Below are 20,838 nucleotides of genomic sequence, written 5' to 3' on the forward strand. Positions count from 1 at the left end.
TGCAAATGATAGGTCAAAAAGAAAATCTAGACTTGATAAAGAAAATACCAGTCATTTTTTTTTCATTTGCCCAATTTCTTCTTTCTTTCTAGTGGTGCAAATGAAAAAGGAAAATTTGTTCTATGTGTCTTTATGGAAGAAAGTTTCATAGATGCTACATTTAAAGTTATGGCTAGTTTTCTTTCTATTTGTGTGAGGATATTTTTAAGGTAGTGCTTTCTTTTTATACTTTCAACCCAAAAAAAATCAATTGAGAGAACAAGGTCAGCTTCTGTGCCTGAAGGCTGCTTTCATCTCCAAAACCAGGAGATTCAGAATTATGGAGAAAATAGGAAACAGGTAGGAACTACATTTTAGAAAGACCCAATTCATACAACTTTCCCAGGTGGAAAAAAATGACTAAAATCAGTTCCTAATTTGCCCCTCCCCCCCCATACCTAGAAACATATAAACAAGAAAAACTGTCATATTTCTTACATATTTCAGTTTATTTCCTCATAAATGGAAAAAATTTTATTTTATGCAGAAGGGAATAAATGTGAAGTTAGGGGGAAAATATCAAAAGAATTTTAAAAAAGGATGGCATAGGCAACACGTTTAATAAAAACCTCTTCCATAAAAAATAGTTCTCCTTTTTCATGGGAAAGATAGGGGCATGCAAATTTGATTGTTTTAAGACAATGGTTTTTGGGTTTGTTTTATTATTGTTCTTGTTTAATCGATGAAGGACAGTTTAAAATTCAGCTGCAGGGTAAGCCTCATAGCTCTGAGTGCCGGATGCTCGGCCCGGGAGGTCTGAGCATACATGTCCTCCAGGTCAATTGCGTGTGCAGTAAACACCATGCTCCCTCCCTCCTGCCTCCTCCCCTGTCCGCCCTCCCTGCCCCTCCGCCCTGGCACCTCTGCTTTCCTTACAGCAAGGGGAAGTGGACTGCTGGCCCCTGCCTTGCCCAGAGGTGGAATGTGAATTCAGCGTGCTCCCGGAGGGTGAGTGCTGCCCGCGCTGTGTCACCGACCCCTGCCAGGCCGACACCATTCGCAATGACATCACCAAAACTTGCCTGGACGAGATGAATGTGGTGCGCTTCACTGGCTCCTCGTGGATCAAACATGGCACGGAGTGCACTCTCTGCCAGTGCAAGGTAAAGCCGTTCCATCCAGGGATAGTAATGGCCTAACCTGGCCACAGGGACGTATTTCATGTCCTATTTATTGTTCCAGGGGAGGTGGGAAGTGGTGATCAGCTTTGTTAGTTCCAAGGCTGAAGCTCATGTGCATCCTTCAAGAATATACGGTCATGGAGCAGGAAGCACAGAAAGAACAACCAGAACAGAAACGACCTACTTGCCCTAAAGCATCTAACTGTACACATATTTAAAAAAACAAACAACAACAACACAAAAAACCCTACAACACCAAACTTCATGTTACTTCTTTCATAAGAGAACACAATATTATTTTATTGATTTTTAACTGGTCCTTTTCTGAGGTTTGTAAGATGCACCAACCAAGTAGATATATTGCATTTTCCAAAGTGGAAAGCAATGAGGCAAAAATGGGCATAGTTCTTGGTTTGTGGTGATCAGTTACATTGAGCTGTTATTTTAAGATATGTTATTTACCATATTTTATTCCTACAGTTGGACAAAAATCATTACAAATATTTTTCTTCTCATCATAAGGAAAGAGAGCATTGTGTTTCTTCAGCAAGAACACACATGCAGAGAACGTATACATAGTCTGTAGAGTGCACAGATAGTGACAAACTTGGAAGTATTCTTCTTTGATGATTGTAGAAACATTTGATTCAGAAGTCATTGATCTTCATAGTCATAATTTTGGAATGAACACTAACATTAAGTAAAAAATCTGGAAGGCGTAATAGCAACAAGAAAGCAAAGATGTCCGATTTTTCCCGGCGTAGCACAGCCAGATATCTATAACCACTCTGGTTGTTGAAGTGACCATTTCCATTGAAAAGTAATTTTTCATAGAGCAATTTAATTCAGATTCATTTAGTACAAATTCTTCCTAGAGTGGCCTAATGTAACAGGACAAAGAAATGTAAAATGCGTTAAGTCTGGAGAAATTATTGTCTATTTTAACCCCAAATTTCTAGCTCTTTCAATCACACAATTTGTCAATCAAGCAAAGTTTTTTGAGTGAACGTTTAATGCTGTTTTCTGAAAGTACATTGGCAAATTTTACTACTGCTAAAAAGTTACTAATAATATATATGCAATATGCAATGTAATGTATATATATATATATATATATATATATATGTACATTTAACAGTTCATATCTAGAAACTTAAGCATTAATGACCAATAGGGAAATACTTTCTGACATTTAATTACCAAATAAATTTGAGTCCCCTTATACTCCTAATCTGTTAGATTATTGTTCTGAGCAGTGACAACAAAAATGTATTCCAGATAAAGAATGAAAAACACACAAATATGGCTCAGACAGATGCTTCCAATAAGAAAAATGCATTCAGGAATAGGTAGAAAAAAAAAGTGTTTTCTGGGGCAAAGATCATGAATGAGCTTGTCATTCACTGCCTTATAAACAACTACTAGAATTTTTTGGCTCATGGTAGGAATGTATTCCAGAAAGTGTATTTTGGCATTAAACTCATTTTTGTCAGGTAAGTGCTGATTCTGAGAAGTTACTAATTCATGCTGTTTTCCGTTTCCCTTCTTATTAAATATGAGTTGTAAGCATATGCTCAACTTTACCAAATTTGTCCTGAATACTTATTTTTATTATGTTTATTTTGTGTTCTTTTAAAAATAAAATTTATGAAAAAAGGCCTCCAGATATTGTGCTGGAGGTGAGCATTCTTCATTATTTGGTGTTTTCAGAGCACCGTTTTTACTTACCTTTCTGTCCTACCCTTCTCTGGGTTATTCATTTTAGTCAATAAAAATAAATTGTGTGGGGCATTGTGCTAGTAGCAAGGCTAGAATGATAAACAAATACAGACACGATCATTCCTGGAAATGATTGACTAGCTTCTTATTGTCTAGAGCTTTCTGTCTACTGCAGTAGTCAGTAGTTACATGTGGCCATGTAACTTAATTAAAATTAAATAAATTAAAATTCAATTTCTCAGTCAACTAGCCACATTTCAACCTCTTAAAAGCCACATGTGGCTAGTGGCTATCATATTAGATAGCACATATAGAGAACGTGTCTGTCAGCACGCAACCTTCCATTGGATAGGACAGGTCTAGAGGTGAATGCAGTGTCTGGAATCAGAGTAAACACTCAATAAATATTGACTGTTATTGGAATAAATAGACATTAATTAAGTCATGAAACAGATAAAGACACCACAAACTGTAATGGATGCTCTGAAGAAAAAGGGCAGTGGGTTGAGAGGCTGTAGAGCATGTGAACCAGTTACTGCTTGAGGAAGTGACATTGGAGAGGAGATCTGAGGAGTTAGGAGTTAGCTGGATGGAATGATTTTTAAAAAATCGTTACCTTTTTTGTCTTCAAAGTTAATTTACTTACGTTAAAAAAATGTTTTCTCCACTCAGAAGTTTGATTTCTGAGTCAAAAATGAATTACTAAGGTTGCCTTTCCTAAATCTAATAGATGCCCGTCCTATGATGGGTCAGGGTGCTTTCAGGCAATTATACTTTTGAGCTCCAAACAAAAGAGAGCTGTATCATTGAGAAATGAGGAGAGAGGAGGGATTAGAGGGTCCTTCCCTCTAATAAATAAAACACTGAGCAGGACACTTTGGAAATGATAAACCGGGCGGGGGGCGGGGCACTTTTAACTTCTAGGGAGAATCTAGATGTAATACTGAAATAATTGAGATATTAGAAAAAATTAGAATTTTATAAGAATGATGCTCCTAACTTCCTAAATGTTGCCTTCATCTATCAAAACAGCAAACTTAACGTTTTGAAGGTGGACCTCTGTACTAACATTGGGATAGATAACTAGATCTGTCTATGAAAACAAATATCCCGTAAGTGGGCACCATTATAATGAAGACTTTAAGGGATGATCAGGAGAGCTTGGAAAACCAATAGAGAAAGGAGTATTCCATACATATTCGAATGACTGGTCAACAATTTGAGGAAAGTCATTTTATATGCTATTATGTTCTATATCAAAACAAATTCTGTGTGGAAAAAATATTGAATATTAAATGGAAGTCTAAACAAAGAAAATATGATTAAATATTTATCAACATTGTAGAAGGGAGATTCCTTTTCTAACTTCGACGTGATAAAACATACCTCAAAGAAAAGTTAGGGCTTCTGTAGATAAACAAAATCATCAAAAGAGAAAGTTAAAACTGAAGACTGGAAAAATATTTTTAGCAGATATGATTTCTTTATTGGCTTATAAACATAAAAATTAATAACACTTCTTTTCCCATAAATAAATCAGCAATGGATGAATAAACAATTCATTAAAAAATAGAGATATTAAAAAAGAGGAAATCTTTTGACCTTTAAATAGTTGAAACAAATGTAAACTAAAATAATGAATCATTATTTTCCCATAAAAAATGTCACAGTGATTTCCAGTGCTGACAGAGATGTACTGGAGTTATACTGCAATTGTAATTTTTAGGCACTGGTAGGGACATTGAAAAATACATGTCAACAACCCACACATACACCTCCTTGCCAGCTCCCTGTTCCCACACAAATATCTTTTGCCCTATTAATCCCAGTTTTGTGAATGAAATTTAAAGAAATAATCTAAAGTATGCAACAAGCTGTATGCATGAGAATATTCACCTCATAACATTATTTGTTATGTAGAATTAAGGAAGAAACCAAAATGTCCAATTGAAAAATGGTTAGCCCTAGCCATTTTGGTTCAGTGGTTAGAGAGTTGGCCTGTGGAGTGACAAGTGACAGGATCAATTCCCGTCAAGGGGCATGTAAATCCATTGCAGGCTCGGTCTCGTCCCAGGTCAGGGAGTGGAAGGGAGGCAAATAATTGGTGTGTCTTACATTGATGTTTCTTTCTCTTACACTTATCTAAAAATGTCTTTAATTTTTGAAGATATTTTTACTAAATTTAGGCTTCAGAATTGACAGTTTGTTCCCGTCACATTAAAAGTGATTCTCTATTGCTTTCTGGTCTCCATGTTTTCTGATGAGGCTTCAGCTATCATTTGTATTTTTTCTGTATGCAATACTTCCTTTTTATCTATTTATTATTTTATTTTGTTATTAAACTTATTGGCGTGACATTGGTCAACATGATCATATCAGTTTCAGGTGTGGGTTTCTATGTTACAAGATCTGTATATTGCACCATGTGCCCACCATCCAAAGTCACATCTTCTCCTGTCACCTTATATTAGGACCCCCTACTCTCCCCATCCCCTTCCCTCTGGCAACCACCACACTGCTGTTTGTGTTCACGAATTTCAGTTTTATATCCCACATATGAGTGAAATCATGTGGTTCTTAGCTTTTTTCTGGCTGAATTATTTCACTTAGCATATTGTTCTCAAGATCCATCCACGTTGCTTCAAATGGAGCTATTTCATCCTTTCTTATGGTTGAGTAGTATTCCATTGTGTACATGTACCACATCTTCTTTATCCAGTCCTCTATCGCAAGATATTTGGTTGTGTCCATGTTTTGGCCATCATGATCATGCTGCAATGCACATAGGAGTGCATATATCTTTGCAAATATATGCTTTCAAGTTTTCCAGGTATATTCCCAGAAGAAATCATATGGTAGCTCTATTTTTAGTATTTTGAAGAATCGCCAGACTGTTTGCCATAGTGTGTACACCAGTCTGTATTCCCACCAGCAGTGAATGAGTGTCCCCTTTTTTTCCCACAACCTCTCCAACACTTGTTATTGCTCATCTTGTTGATAATGGCCACTCTAACAGGTGTGAGGTGTTATCTCATTGTAGTTTTGATTTGCATTTCCCTAATTGCTAGCGAGGTTGAACATTTTTTCATGTATCTATGGGCTGTTCGAATGCCTTCTTGGGAGAGGTGTATTTTCAGGTCCTCAGCCCACTTTTTCATTGAGTTGTTTGGTGTTGAATTTTATGAGTTCTTTATAGATTTTGGAAATTACATGTTTAGTCTTCCACATAGTTTCCCTTTTATTCTTCTGGGACTCTAACTACATATATGTTATATAGTTTAAGACTATCCTGAAGGTCACTGAGGGTCTATATTTATTCAGATATTTTTATCTTTGTTTTAGGGATTAGATAATTTCTATTGTTTTGTCTTCAAATTTTATGACTGTTCCTTTTGTCACCTATAACCTGTTAAATGCATCCAATATTTCAGATATTTCACTTATTTCAGATATTGCACTGTAAAGTTTCAAAATGTCCATTTAATTCTATTTAAAGTTTCATTTCTCTGCTAAGATTTACCATGTGTGTGTTTTTTCATTATGACCATCTTTATAAGAGATATTTATAATAGATACTTTCCGGTCTTTGTCTGCTAATTAGACCATCTGGATTATCTTTGAGTAATTTCTATTTACTACTTTTTCTCTTAATTAGGACTCACCTTTTCCTATTTTCTTTACATGTCTAATAATTGCTGAGGTTTATTGGAAATCATGGATAATTTAGGATATAGAACTTATGTTCTATTAGTTTCCTCTAAAGACTGTTTTTGTTCTAGCAAGTTGCATACTACTGGCCAGTCACCTTGCATTTAAAGAGTCTTGGATTTATGCTGGTTCTAATCCAGATTTACCCTTGTTCAAGGTTGAATTTCTTAATCTTGAAACATTGTTTTGCTCCTAATCATGGCCCTTTTGGGCTTTTAATGAAAAGCCTGGCTTGTTTATCAATCAGCACCTGAAATTTCTGCTCAGATCTTTCAACTTTCAAGCTATGACTATTTTAGTCTTCTCTGTAATTCAAAACCAGACAAAGGTTTGAGGGAAGTTTATATTCTGATGCGCTTTTTTCTAGATATTTTTTCTTGAATTTCCTGAAAGTCCAACAGCCCTAAAAATTGTTCTCTGGCATCTGGGGCCTATCAGATTGTAGCTTTTTGAGTGAATCACAGTTATCCTAAGACACACAGTCTAGGCAGTACCCTAAGGGGAAATGCCAAGTAAAAATGAATGTCACACAGTACATTTCCCTTCTTTTAAAGATTGAAACCCTCTGTATCTGCCTGATGTTTGTCACTCTCCATTGCTTCAAATAGTTATTTTTTTATTTTGTCTAGACTTTATAGTTATCTATCAGAGGGTTAGTCTTTTATAAGCAACTATGCCATTACTGAAACCAGAACCTCAATGGGATATTTTATTAAAATAATTACTTTCCTTCATGTATGAACTTGATGGGTGTCCACTGATATGGTTTGTAGACTATCTTGTTACAGCAGAACATGTTGATATGGAATAAGAAAAATATTCCTGGAAATTTTGAGAAAATATAAAGTCCCTTTCTAAAAACATGTTCATGACAACCTTAGCAATGGTTTCTTTTGTATAGGGTTCTAGTGCTAGTGTTACATACTCCAGAAAAGGCTCCAGAAAATCCCTAACTCAATGCTCAAAAGCCACACACTTTGAGAAACTGATACTCTCAGGCACTGGTACATCTCTCCTCTTACTGGGTCACTGGATTGGGAAAGAGCATGGAACCAAGTTTGGTCAAAAAGTCTCTTCCTCTGATATGATGACAAGGCTTCACAATGCCACTAGAGACTCAAGAGATGGGTGAGACTCTCTCTTGCTGTGAGAGTAAGAGCTCTGCTTAAGCACAGTTTATAATGGGAGAGGATGAGGTGAAATAGATAATCTTCTTGGATAAAGACTAGATTTTCCTCATTTGGTGTGCTTTAACAAAGCCTAAAATATCAAAATCTTGTCTTTTCTACTTTTTATCTTACAGGAACAGACACTTTTGATTTTATCACATTAAGGTATAATACATTTTCAGTGTTCTAAAGTCAATTCTTGAGAGAAAATATCGACTTGAGGATGAGTTTTAGAATCAGACTAACCTGAATTTTTATTTCAGCTATACCATGTATTAGCTGTGTGATGTTGGATATGATATTTAAGCTTTCTAAACTTCAGTTTCTGAATCTAAAACATCTATTAATAGTGAGCCTACTGGGAATGCTGCGAGGTTGGTAATGTGTCTAAAGTGCCTGGCAGAGTGTCTGACAGAGAATGCGCTCACTCAGCGGAGGGATGTTATCACCTCACAATTGTAGTGACAGTGTAATCATCATTATTTGTTAGCTAGTTGAGGAAAATAAGGTGCAAGGAATTTAAAAAATAAGTTATAGTTCCTTTGTGTATATGTACCACAATTTTTTTTTGTCCACTTGTCTGTTTCTTGGCCATAAAAAAGAATGAAATCTTAACCATTTGGAATCACATGGATAGACCTAGAGTGTATCATGCTAAATGAAATAAGTCAGACAGAGAAAGACAGTTACCATATGATTTCACTTATATGTGGAATCTAATAAACAAATGAACAGAATAGAAACAGACTCATAGATACAGAGAACAAACAGATAGCTGCCAGATGGGAGGGGAGTGAGGGAGGCTGGGTGAAAAAGGTGAAGGGGTTTAGAAGTACAAATTGAGATGTGAGGGCGATCTGGCTGCGACATCTGTCACCCCATTGATCGCCAGGGTTGATTCAGCTGATCGGGCTGACTAGGGGGGTGTCCTCCTCCTCCCTCACCAATCCATGTGCATCCCTCCCTAAGCTGCATGCTCCATAGTCAAAGAGGAGAGGACCCGTCTTCAGTCAAGGGTATACAAGTAGCTGTGCTCCCCTGCTAGAACCTCCAAACATGCTTTCAAGAAGTACGAATTGGTGGATACAAAATAGTCATGGTGCTGTAAAGTACAGCATATGGAATATAGTCATATTACTATTGTAATACTATGCATGGTGTCAGATGGGTATGAGCTTTATCAGGATGACTTAGGAAGTTATATAATGCCTAATCACTGAGTTGTACACCTGAAACTAATATAATATTGTATGTCAACTGTAATTGAAAAAAAAATTAAATAAAAAGAGTAAGATAGGATTTTTTTTTTCTTTTTTGTAATATACTACATTATTTCAGTATTTTGTTATAAAAACTAATTAAGCATTTTGGTCCTTCCTTGCCTGCCCATTTTTCTAACTTCATTTCTACATCGTTTTCATCACCAATTTAAAATTCTCACCCAGAGCTTTTTCAGTTTCTTAACTACACAGAACTCTTCACATCAACTGCATTCCCTGTGCTTTCGGCCTACCTTTTCACATAGCTGTCTTGAGGTCCTGGTTTAAATATCACTTATACAGAGAAGTCTCCCCCCATCATCCAATTTAGTAGCTAATCTTGAATCACTCTCATGGCACCAGCTAGTTTGTTTCTTTTCTAGCACTGTTCATAATTTTTTATTGTATGCTTGCTTGGTATTTAGTAGTTTTCTCCCCTCTCAGAAAACTAGAAGCCCTGCCCTGTGAAGGTAGTGAGCATGCCTGCTTTATTCTTCACTATATCTAGGGCTCTAGATAGCAATACCTATTTTGTGAATCCTATATAATAAAAGGCTAATATGCAAATCAACGGAACAGTGGAACGACTGGTTGCTATGACATGCACTGACCATCAGGGGGCAGACGCTCAACGCAGGAGCTGCCAATTGGTGGTCAGTGCGCTGCCACAGGGGGAGCACTGCTCAGCCAGAAGCCGGGCTCACAGCTGGTGAACACAGCAGCAGTGGCGGCAACCTCTCCTGCTTCTGCTGCAGGTGGGCAGTAAGGAGCAAGGGGTCCTGGACTTCAATAGCCCCAGACTGCAAGAGAGATGTTTGACTGTCGGCTTAGGCCTGATCCCCGGGGATCAGGCCTAAACCGGCAGGCAGACATCTCCTGAGGGCTCCCAGGCTGCGAGAGGGCACAGGCCAGGCTGAGGGGGACGCCCCCTACACCAGTGCACGAATCTTATGCACCAGGCCTCTAGTCTATATATATATATAAAAGGCTATTATACATATTGTTCCCTTGGTAGTTTGACTGGGAGACCAGGAGTTTGATAGCCTGCTATGATGTGCGCTGACCACCAGGGGCGACGCAGAACAAAAGAAGTCCCCGGCCGGCAGCTGGAAGCTGGGGAAGGAAGGCCCCTGCTGGCAGCTGGAAGACCCTGATTGGCCCTGATCGCCGGCCAGGCCTAGGGACCCTACCTGTGCACAAATATCATGCACCGGGCCTCTAGTAAATAAATAAAAAGAAGAATGTGACCTAAGAGGATGCAATGGGGTAAATAAAGCTAGCCTATAATTTGCTACAAGTAACTGGACATAATTAGTTCTGCTGTAGTACAGACATGAAAAGTGATTAGGCCATTGAACTTCTAGTGGTACAGAAATAATAAATAAACCATACTGTTATGTTTGTGTGTACCAATCAATAAGTGTGAGCATTTACTAATGGCTTAAAAATTCATACTGTGCTTTCTCTCCACCCCCTCCTCTTTTTTTTAGAATGGCCACATCTGTTGCTCAGTGGATCCACAGTGCCTTCAGGAACTGTGAAGTTAACTGTCTCACGGGAGATTGCTGTTCAAAGAACGTTCTTTCATTAAAAAGACCAAAAAATAAAAATAAAATAAAAAGGTTAAACCTTAAAGTGGATGATTTGCGGGCAGCTAGGTGCAGCTTTGTTAATAGCTGAGTGAACTTTCAATTATGAAATCTGTGGAGCTTGAGAAAAATCACATAAGGAAAATTCTTGGGGCAAAACTAGGCCAGAATTCTGTCTCTACTGTGTCTGACATCACCGTGTGGAAGAACGGGTGTGGAACACACACCATGACTTCATGACCCCTGGATACACAGCCTGGACCCTGCAGAGCTCTGAAAGCCTCTAGCTTCACTGGTGCAGAAAATTTTTCTCTAGATCAGAATCTTCATGAATCAGTTAGGGTCCTCACTGTCTAAAAGAAAACGCCAGGCAGTGAATGAATTATATTTTCAGAAGCAAAGCAGAGAAGCTATAACGTGTTATGTACAGTATACACTCTGAAAAGCAACCTGACACAAGTTATTGTAATGATAAAAATAATGCACAGGCATGGTTACTTAATATTTTCTAACAGGAAAAGTCATTCCTATTTCCTTGTTTTAATGCACTTCATATTATTTGGTTGAATTTGTTCAGTATAAGCTCGTTCTTGTGCAAAAGTAAATAAATATTTCTCTTACCTTATCACGTGTCCAAGTGTCTTATTTAACGTGTTCCTTTTTCCCACGGATTCGTTAGCATACAAATTGCTCTCTCGTTCTGCTGATGAAACTCCCACCATGCGATTTGCAAATTGAAAGGTGATTTTCACTGACTTATATGCCTGTGCCGGGGTGGGATGAATGCCTTTATTCTACCTCTCTAATCACCTTTTCTACCCTGCTCTGCCTCCTGGGGGCTGATCTGTCTAGATCAGTGGTTGGCAAACTGCGACTCGGCAAACTGCGGCTCGAGAGCCACATGCGGCTCTTTGGCCCCTTGAGTGTGGCTCTTCCACAAAATACCAACTTCTGCGCATGGGCCACGAAGTTTCAATCGCACACTGTACGTGCATACCCCCACGTGGTATTTTGTGGAAGAGCCACACTCAAGGGGCCAAAGAGCCGCGTGGCTTGCGAGCCGCAGTTTGCCAACCACGGGTCTAGACCATATGAATAGATTCTTTTGTCCTCTGGATTCTCGTTTGGTTTGACCAGTGAAGACCACTGGCAGGATATCAGAAGGAGGTCAAGTCTGGGTATTTACTCGGCAGGCTGTGTTCTGGCCAGGTCACTCTCATGAGTAGGTGTGTCCCCTTACTGAAGGCTGCACCCCCTGACAGGTGGCCCTCTGTTCAGCTGCCCTCTCTGGCGTCCCATCACTTCTATTTGCTTCTTGTGGCTTAGGGATAGGAACAACTCTGGCCGTTTTCGTCCTCAGGAGGTACCTGCTCTATTTCTTGTTGGTTTCTTATTTTCTGCCACATCTTCACAAATGGTCCCTTTGTTAAACCCTGGTAAGTTGGCATGCTTGAGTCTGCCATCTGCTTCCTGCCAGGACTCTAACTGATACACACAGGAGGGGAGGAGTGGAGAGAAGAGGGTTGGGAAGGTCTTCAAGCACTTCAATATAAAAATGTAAAGAATCCCAATGTGAAGAAGAATTATTATATTACATGTTAAATTGTTGATGTACTAGAATCTCAGGAAGAAAGAAGTAAACTGGCTGATACCCAATATTGCCCTATTCATGTATTGCTCTAGAGTGAAAGGAAATAAAAATATTACCAAATTAAATTTTAGTTGCATACAGACTTTTTCTTTTTAAAATATATTTTTATTGATTTCAGAGAGGAAGGGAGAGGGAGAGAGAGAAACATCGGCTGCCTCCTGCACGCCTCCTACTGGGGATGGAGCCCAACACTCAGGCATGTGCCCTGACCAGGAATCGAACCGTGACCTCCTATTTCATAGTTCAACACTCAACCACTGAGCCACACCAGATGGGAGAGACTTTTTCTTTAAAGAAAAAAATGAAAATGGATAGGATATGACAAACCCAAGCTATAGAAATGGTAAAGTGACGTTTAACTATCCCTTCACCATTGCTATGGAAACAATCTGACATGAGCTGAGCTGAAGGATAATTTATAAATGTCTTAATAGTTTGCCATGTATAATATTCATTGAATATGTGAATTCAAGTATCTCTCTATATTCCCTGAATTTATCATAAATGAATTTCTTCTTCAGCCTTTTTATATTTAAAATTTCAGCAGAGTGTAAGGTTTATTTTTATCACCTGTTATTTACTATGGTAAATAGCAATACTGTCCAAGAGGGTATTGATTTTGAAGTTTTTCCATGTGATTATTATTTTTGTATATAGGTTTGAAATTTCATATTAAATCTTCCTGAAAATTAATATATATGTTTGCATTTATGAGGGGAGTAAGAAATAGTACACACACATACTCGTGACCTACATCCATATACTTGTATATATTCATCATCTAGATATTATATGCCTTTTGAAAGAAGAAGCAAGGCTGAAATTGCATATTATCAATGCATTATAAATCTTTGTAGGGCTCTGAGCACTTTTGTGGTTTGCAGACCTTTATTTCTATAGACTGCTAAAAGAAAATAAACTCTCATAATATTGAGAAGAAAAGAGAAGGAAGAATATAAGATTATGTTCTTCCAAGGACCATTAAAGCAATAATGTGTTTAGATTGAATTTTTTTCCCTTCAAGGTTTATCCCATAAATAATAGATTCCCAGGAGAATTACTGTTTATCCCGGCAAGCAGTAATCAATTGCTTCTTAAAAACTTTGTTCCTTGAAAAAAGAGGTGGTTAGTACCCTATTTTTTACTCTGGAGGTAATTGGCAAAATGCCATGGTTGAATTATTCCAGTGTTATGGGAAAATGAGAGCTAAGAAGCATGAATTTAATTTGAGGGTACTTGGCTCTTTTAAGAGCAGTCTTGGTTAAAACAGTGTTTATTATATATTTTTTTTCTGAATAAAAAGTCACAAAAACGTTTAAGTGTGATCCTTTGGTAATTCATATATGGTAACCCATATCTTTCTTTCAAAATACTGCTATATTACTTCTTCCCTTTACCTTTTGTGCTGGTAAAGAAAATGATGGGTTTGTCTGATTACACTGCAATATCATGGAACTCCTTTCACCCTCCCAATAACTTGGTTAACTATAACCAAAGTTGAGATACCCTATAATTGCCTTTAAAAAATGAATGGGCCAGCCAGTGTTGCTCAGTGGTTGAGTGTCAGATGTCAAGGTTCCATTCCCAGTCAAGTCATATGCCTGGGTTGCAGGCTCAAGCCTCAGTAGGGGTCGTGCAGGAGGCAGCATATCAATGATTCTCTTTCATCATTGATGTTTCTATCTCTCTCTCTCTCCATCTCTCTGAAATCAATAATACATACATACATATATATATATTATTGACATATATATACATTATATATATTATTATTGATACACACACACATAATGAACAGTATATCACAGCTCTAAAACAGCAATCAATACTCTGAGTATTAGAGTAACAGAGGTTATTCAATTGAACAATGCTGAGGTTACGTGTACTGAATAAAAAATAAGCTTCCATTCACTAAGCATTACCTCAGCTATCAAAGTCAACATTGCTGCCTACTTAAGAATTCCTCTGAAGGTCAGTGGGTCCCACAAAACACCTCCAAGTCCTGGTCCTCTAGTGCTAAGCATTGATGAGAACAACTTTTTTTTCTTTTTTTTAAGCACACCTTATGTTGTTAAATGTTAACGTTTGTGGTACAATAGTAAACTGAGCTCTGAGAGATTCCTGCTGAAAGGATGCCGAAGGCAGTAAGTGAGCGCTATGCTCTGTATGCCCCGCATTCACTGTGGAGCCTGATGCTCCCCTTCGCAGTGGTTCTGTACAGTGAGGTTGGCTCATTGTGTGCTTACTGACCTTTCATTAACAATGCACTGTTTTCTGACCTAGAATTCAATATCTTCCATAAAGGACTTGTCACCTCCTTGCAGAGTAATTGCCCTTACTTAATAGACCTGCCAGTAGAAAGGCAGGAAGGCTTTGAACTGTAGTGGCCCTGGAACTGTAGCAAACTAAATTGTCCAAGAGTAGGACCATTTGGGGAGATTTCAATATGATAATCTGAGTTGCATTTCCCTGTGTACCTTGTACTGGCCAGGAAGCTGGGGCAGCTCTTCCAAACCTTCTGCCTTTGTACTAGGATCAAATTCTTATTCATAGAGACAGTTTGCATGACAGATTCTGAAATTCTCTTTTATTGTGAATGACAAATGACATAATATATTACTGTCACCACCAAAATATTGCATTTAAAACATGCTTTCCTATTTATCTCCAGTGTTAGTTGTTTTAAAATAACACTCTGGAATGAGAGTGATTATATGGTAGAAGTAGAGATGATGTCAAGTTAATTTTTGAGCAATTTTCTTACTTTTTCATAAAAACAGAACTCTAAATAGGGAAAATATGGAAAATAGAAATTTCTAAAGTATATAGAAGGAATCCAGGAATAACTCTATCAAGAGAAATGCATGGCCTTATGGAGAAAAATATCAAACCTCATTGAACAAGTATTTTTTGAGGACCTACTGTGCTAGGCTGCATATCTGGCGCTTCGGCCAGACGGGTCATGCTGTGCTGTCTGTTCCTAAAACACATAGATAGGAAGGTACTGACATCAGGCCAGGCCTTGAGATATGATCTCATGGCCCCTTCCCAGCATGCAGGCCTTCTTTCTCAGAAGGCCCGGAAGTCTCATTCCAACTTTGGGAGACAAAGGACTGGAAAAAGTATAAATAAAGAGAGTTTCCTCCATATTGGGGGCCCGGAATTTGAAAGACACATTTTTCTCTGGGCCTCCACAAAATTTAATAATAAAATGTAACTCTTGCAGTCAGCGCTGCAGTTCGGCCTCTGCTTTGGTAGGGTGCTGTAACTGTAGTCAGCTGGCCAGCTTAATAAAGGCTCTTAAATTTAAATTCTAAGTCAGTGGTCTATCTCGCTGAGTGAATGAGTCAACCCATAACACTACCATGTACCAGGCACTGTTGTAGGTACCATGTAAAGAGCTTACACAATGAACTGATTTCCTTGCAACAGTCAGTGCACTACAGCGCCAGAGCGTCCAGGTACTGCAGTGAATAAAGTATGAACAAAGCATAAGCACTTCTCATGGAGTTCATGTCCTGATGGGGGAAAGAAAGTTAAAAAATACACAGATGCCATGTCAGGTTGGGGGTAAATGTTATCAATAAAAATTAAGCTGGGTTATGAGAGTGACACAGACAGGGGTGACAGTTTAGATAGGATGGGCAGGAAGTCCTCTCTAAGATAAAGTGACATGAGAGCCAATACTTGAATGAAGTGAAGGCGTGAACCATCTGCATATCTGGAGGGAGAGATTTATACACAGAGGAAAGCGGTGTGTGAACAGGTTCAAGATAGGAGTATGGTTTTATGTGACTTGAGTGAAGTGAGCAAGCGACACAGAAGATGTGGTCAGAGGGGTGGCTGGCGAGCACATCACATAGGTATTTATTCCTAGGCCATGGTGAGAGACCCCTGTGTTTATCCTCAGTGATATGGGAGTCCTTAGAGATGATTGAGCATAGCTGTGGCATAATCTGATTGACAGTTAAAGGGAGCACTCTTGCCACTGTGTGGGGAATAGACAGGTGAGTCAGGGGAGGGATGGGAGGATGGTAAGTATGGAAATGGGAGGTAAATTTATACTGCAGAATTTTGGACAAGACACTAAGAATTTGGAATAGGATGGTAATAATGAGGGTAAAACTGAGAGTCAAAGGGACTTAATATTACAGAAGATCCAATTATGTGAAAAAATGAGTAGGAAGACTAAATATCATCAAAATGTCAATTATCTCCAGTAGTTCTAATAAGGAAAAAAAAAAGGTAATCTTAAACTATTATAAAAAAGCAGAGTATTTTGAAGAGTTATATTAGGGAGCAGGGGAGACGTATTCTACTATATATCAAGATGGTATAAAGCTATAGGAATTGATTCTTTGCTATAGGAATAAACAAGATAGATGACATACACACACACACACACACACACGCACATATACATATATATAGTATCTAATAAAGAGGGAATATGCTAATTGACCCTCATGACGCCCTCAAAGATGGCGGCACCCACAGCCACAAGATGGTGGCACCCAGTCCCCTCAGCCCCCCAGTCACTTAGGGGTGGCCTGAGGCGCAGGCAAGCCTCAGATGGTAACCAGGGCCTGCCGAGGCTTGTGCTGCCAGCAGTGGCAGCAGCAGAGATGTGATGGGGCATCGCCTTCCCCTGATTTCCAGGTCACCTCCCACCCCTGAGGGCTCTCGGACTCTGAGAGGAGGCAGGTCAGGCTGAGGGACCACCCCCTCCAGTGCATGAATTTCATGATTTCTGGTGCACGAAATTCATGCACTGGGGGAGGGGGGTGTCCCTCAGCCCAACCTGCACCCTCTCCAATCTGGGACCCCTTGGGGGATGACCAACTGCTGGTTTAGGCCCACAGGGATCGGGCCTAAACCAGCAGTCGGATATCCCTCTCACAATCCAGGACTGCGGGCTCCCAACCACTCGCCTGCCTGCCTGCCTGATTGCCCCTAACCACTTCTGCCTGCCAGCCTGATCACCCCCTAACCACTCCCCTGCCATCCTGATCACCCCCTAACTACTACCCTGCCAGCCTGATCACCCCCCTAACCACTCCCCTGCCAGCCTGTTCGATGCCTAACTGCTCCCCTGCCAGCACGGTCATCCTCAACTTTCCTCCCCTACAGGCCTGGTTCCCCCCAACTGCCCTCCCCTGTAGGCCTGGTTCCCCCCAACTGCCCTCCCCTGCAGGCCTGGTCCCCCCCAACTGCCCTCCCCTGCAGGCCTGGTCCCCCCAACTGCCCTCCCTTTCAGGCCTGGTCCCTTCCAACTGCCCTCCCCTGCTGGCCTGATCACCCACAACTGCTCTCCCCTGCTGGCCATCTTGTATCCACATGGGGGCGGCTATCTTTGACCACATGGGGGTGCCCATCTTGTGTGTTGGAGTGATGGTCAATTTGCATATTATCTCTTTATTAGATAGAATATATATTAACATTAAGACCTCAGAAATGATCCCATGCACTTATGGATTCATGAAATGTTTTGGTGATTACAGTGAAGAAGTGAGCCTATGGAAATGGTTATGGGAGAAAAAAACATAAAAATGTATAATTAGCCCAGCTGGTGTGTCTCAGTGCTTGAGCGTTGACCTATAAACCAGGAGGTAATGGTTCAATTCCTGGTCAGGATACATGCCCAGATTGTGGGCTCAATCCCCAGTGTGGGCTGTGCAGGAGGCAACTGATCAATGATTCTCTCTCATCATTGATGTGCCTCTCTCTCTCTCCCTCTCCCTTCCTCTCTGAAATCAATTAAATATATTTTTTAAATGTATAATTATTTCATACAAGTCAATTCTACATAGATAAAAGACCTAATTATGAAAAGCAAAATAAAGTTATGAAGAAATTTTAGGAGAATGCTTTTTTGTTTTAATCCTCACCCAAGGATATTTCTTAATTGATTTTAGAAAGAGGGAGGTAGAGAGACAGAAACATCAATGCCAGAGAGAAACATCAATTGGTTGTCTCAGATACACTCCCTGCCTGGGGATTGAACCTGCAACCTAGATATGTAACCTGACTGGGAATCAAAATCACAACCTTTTGGTGTAGGGGATGACGCTTCAACCAACTGAGTCACCTGGCCATGGCTAGAAGAATGCTTTTTGACCTCAAGATATTTTAAAATAGACTCAAAAAACATATATAATAAAATTATAGTTAAATTCTACTATATGAAATATATGAAAATACAGGCCAGAGACTAGAAAAGATATTATATATGGCATTGTATATCATCATTAAGGATTAGTTACCAGAATATATATTTAAAAACTCCTAAAAAAGAGACAAGAACCAAGTATCCAATAGAAAAATGATAAACACAAGTATTCCTCAAGAAAGAAAACCAAAAACAACTAATAGACATGAAAATTTGCTTGGGCTCTCTCAAGTAAGTTTATATTAAAACCATATGATAATATTGAAAAAAAATGACTGAATTAAAAAGTAGGATAACACCAATTGTGGGAGAGGATGTGAAGCCACAGGAACTTGCACACCAGTAGTGGGATTGTACATCACACACACTCCCAAACAACTGTGGAGTACAGTTTTGCAATATCCAAATTTGCAGCCCAAGTGTCCATCAGTAGATGAGGGAATAAAAAAGCTGAGATACATTTACACAATAGAATACTCCTCTGCCATAAAAAGGAAGAAAATGTTGCCCTCTGTGACAGCATGGATGGATCTGGAGAACATTATGTTAAGTGAAATAAGCCAGTCAGAGAAAGACAAGTACCATATGATTTCACTCTTATGTTGAATTTAATGAACAAACTGAACTACCAAGCAAAAGAGAGACAGGCTAACAGATAGAGAGCAGGCAGACAGCTCTGATGGTCAGGGGGAGGGAGTTGGGGGAGGGGACAGGGAGGGATTGAGCAAAAAGAAAAAAAGAGAACTCATGGACATGGACAACAGTGTGGTGATTATGGGGGGTGGAGGGGGGTGGAGATGCAAGAGCATATAAAGGGGATAAATGATGATGGAAAAAATTAAGTTAAATTAAATTTAAAAAAGAATTTGAGGATGCACACCCCTTGTGACCCAGCATGTACCCCTCAGTGTATGATGTAGAGATACGCTGTTCAATACAGTAGCCACCAGTGGCTATTTAAATTTAAAATAATTAAAATTGAATTGAAATTTAGTTCCTCAGTTACATGAACACCTTTCAAGGGCCCAATGGCTAGTGGCTATTATATTTGATAGTGCAATGACATTTTTTCATTGTAGAAATTCTATTGAATAACAATCTATCAAAATTCTCATACACATGTACAAAAAGACATATAAAAGATATATGCACAAAATCATTATTTTTCAAAACAAAATCCTAGAAAGCATTGAACTGTCAATCAATAGGATCACTGATAAACAAAAAGTGATATGTTTATATTTTGGAATACTCTAGCAGTGCTTCTCAACCTTCCTAATGCCTTGACCCTTTAATACAGTTCCTCGTGTTGTGGTGACCTCCAACCATAAAAGTATTTTTGTTGCTACTTCATAACTGTAATTTTGCTACTGTTATGGATCGTAATGTAAATATCTTATATGCAGGATGTATTTTCATTGTTCACGACCCACAGGTTGAGAACTGCTGCATGAAAATGAATACAAACTTCATACAACAACATGCATAAATCTCAAAAACAATCTCAGAGACCACAGCCGACAGGCCAGAAACAATGTTTAGGTTAAAAAAAAGTAAAGTGTATAAAATATAGGCATAACATAGTATTTATATAAAATATTGAAATGTGTAACATGAAGTATTCTGTAGGAATATACAGGGGCAGGCAAAAGTAGGTTTACAGTTGTGAGTACCTGAGTTTATTTTTATGTATTATTTATTTTTGCATTTCCTATTTTTCTATATGAACTCCTGTAAGTCTACTTTTGCCAACTCCCTGTATTTATTCAAGTATAAGTATTTTAAATGCATGGTAATGATAACTATCAAATTAGGAAGCGGTTGTCTCTGAGATGCGGAGGAGGGGTGCCAGATATCCAGGGTGCATAGTAGTGCTGGTCACATTTGTTTATCATTTTATTCTGTACATTTCAGGCATTTCAAAATAATGCTATTTATTGCTGACATTCTGGTAAGTGAACTTACAAAATAATTCATTGTGGGTTTTTTTTTTTTCACTTCTATTTCTATTCTCATGCTAAGCCAGTTAGGTTATCACATGTATATATGGAAGTCACAGGATTTGTGGAAGCAAGGCTTTCAAAAATTATACATTACAATGCCAGGTATAAAAGGTCTCCATTTCTAATTATTTAAATGAATACAGATCTACTTTTTTAAATGACAAATAGTAAAGAAAAAAATTATGATCTCACCACCTTTGCCACTATTTTTATTTTTCTTTGCTCATGCTTACATATTTTACATTGTTGCAGTCACACTATGGTTTTTATTTCTAACTTTTGCATAGCATTTTATTATAAACAATGTGTATATCTTTAAGTGTTCATAAAATTTTAAATGACTGGTAAATATTTCATTGATTTGTTAGAAATATAATTTATTTCCTTCTAAGTTTTTCACTGTTGTGGATG

General features: G+C 38.6%; 1 protein-coding gene across 2 annotated transcripts in view; it reads left to right on the top strand.

The window, feature by feature from the left end:
- The window catches only part of NELL2 (neural EGFL like 2), a 338,372-nt gene extending 327,143 nt beyond the window's left edge, over positions 1-11,229 (top strand). For both annotated transcript variants that reach the window (XM_070410390.1, XM_070410389.1), the window contains exons 20-21: positions 918-1,142; positions 10,506-11,229. In XM_070410390.1, the coding sequence (XP_070266491.1) occupies positions 918-1,142; positions 10,506-10,556 (276 nt within the window). In that variant the 3' untranslated portion in view covers positions 10,557-11,229. The remainder of the gene's footprint in view (positions 1-917; positions 1,143-10,505) is intronic.
- Positions 11,230-20,838: the final 9,609 nt, after the last annotated feature.

This window comes from Myotis yumanensis, unplaced genomic scaffold, assembly GCF_028538775.1.
Source record: "Myotis yumanensis isolate MYYU_CA2020_CCGP unplaced genomic scaffold, mMyoYum1.0.hap1 SCAF_3, whole genome shotgun sequence".
Lineage (NCBI taxonomy): Eukaryota > Metazoa > Chordata > Mammalia > Chiroptera > Vespertilionidae > Myotis > Myotis yumanensis.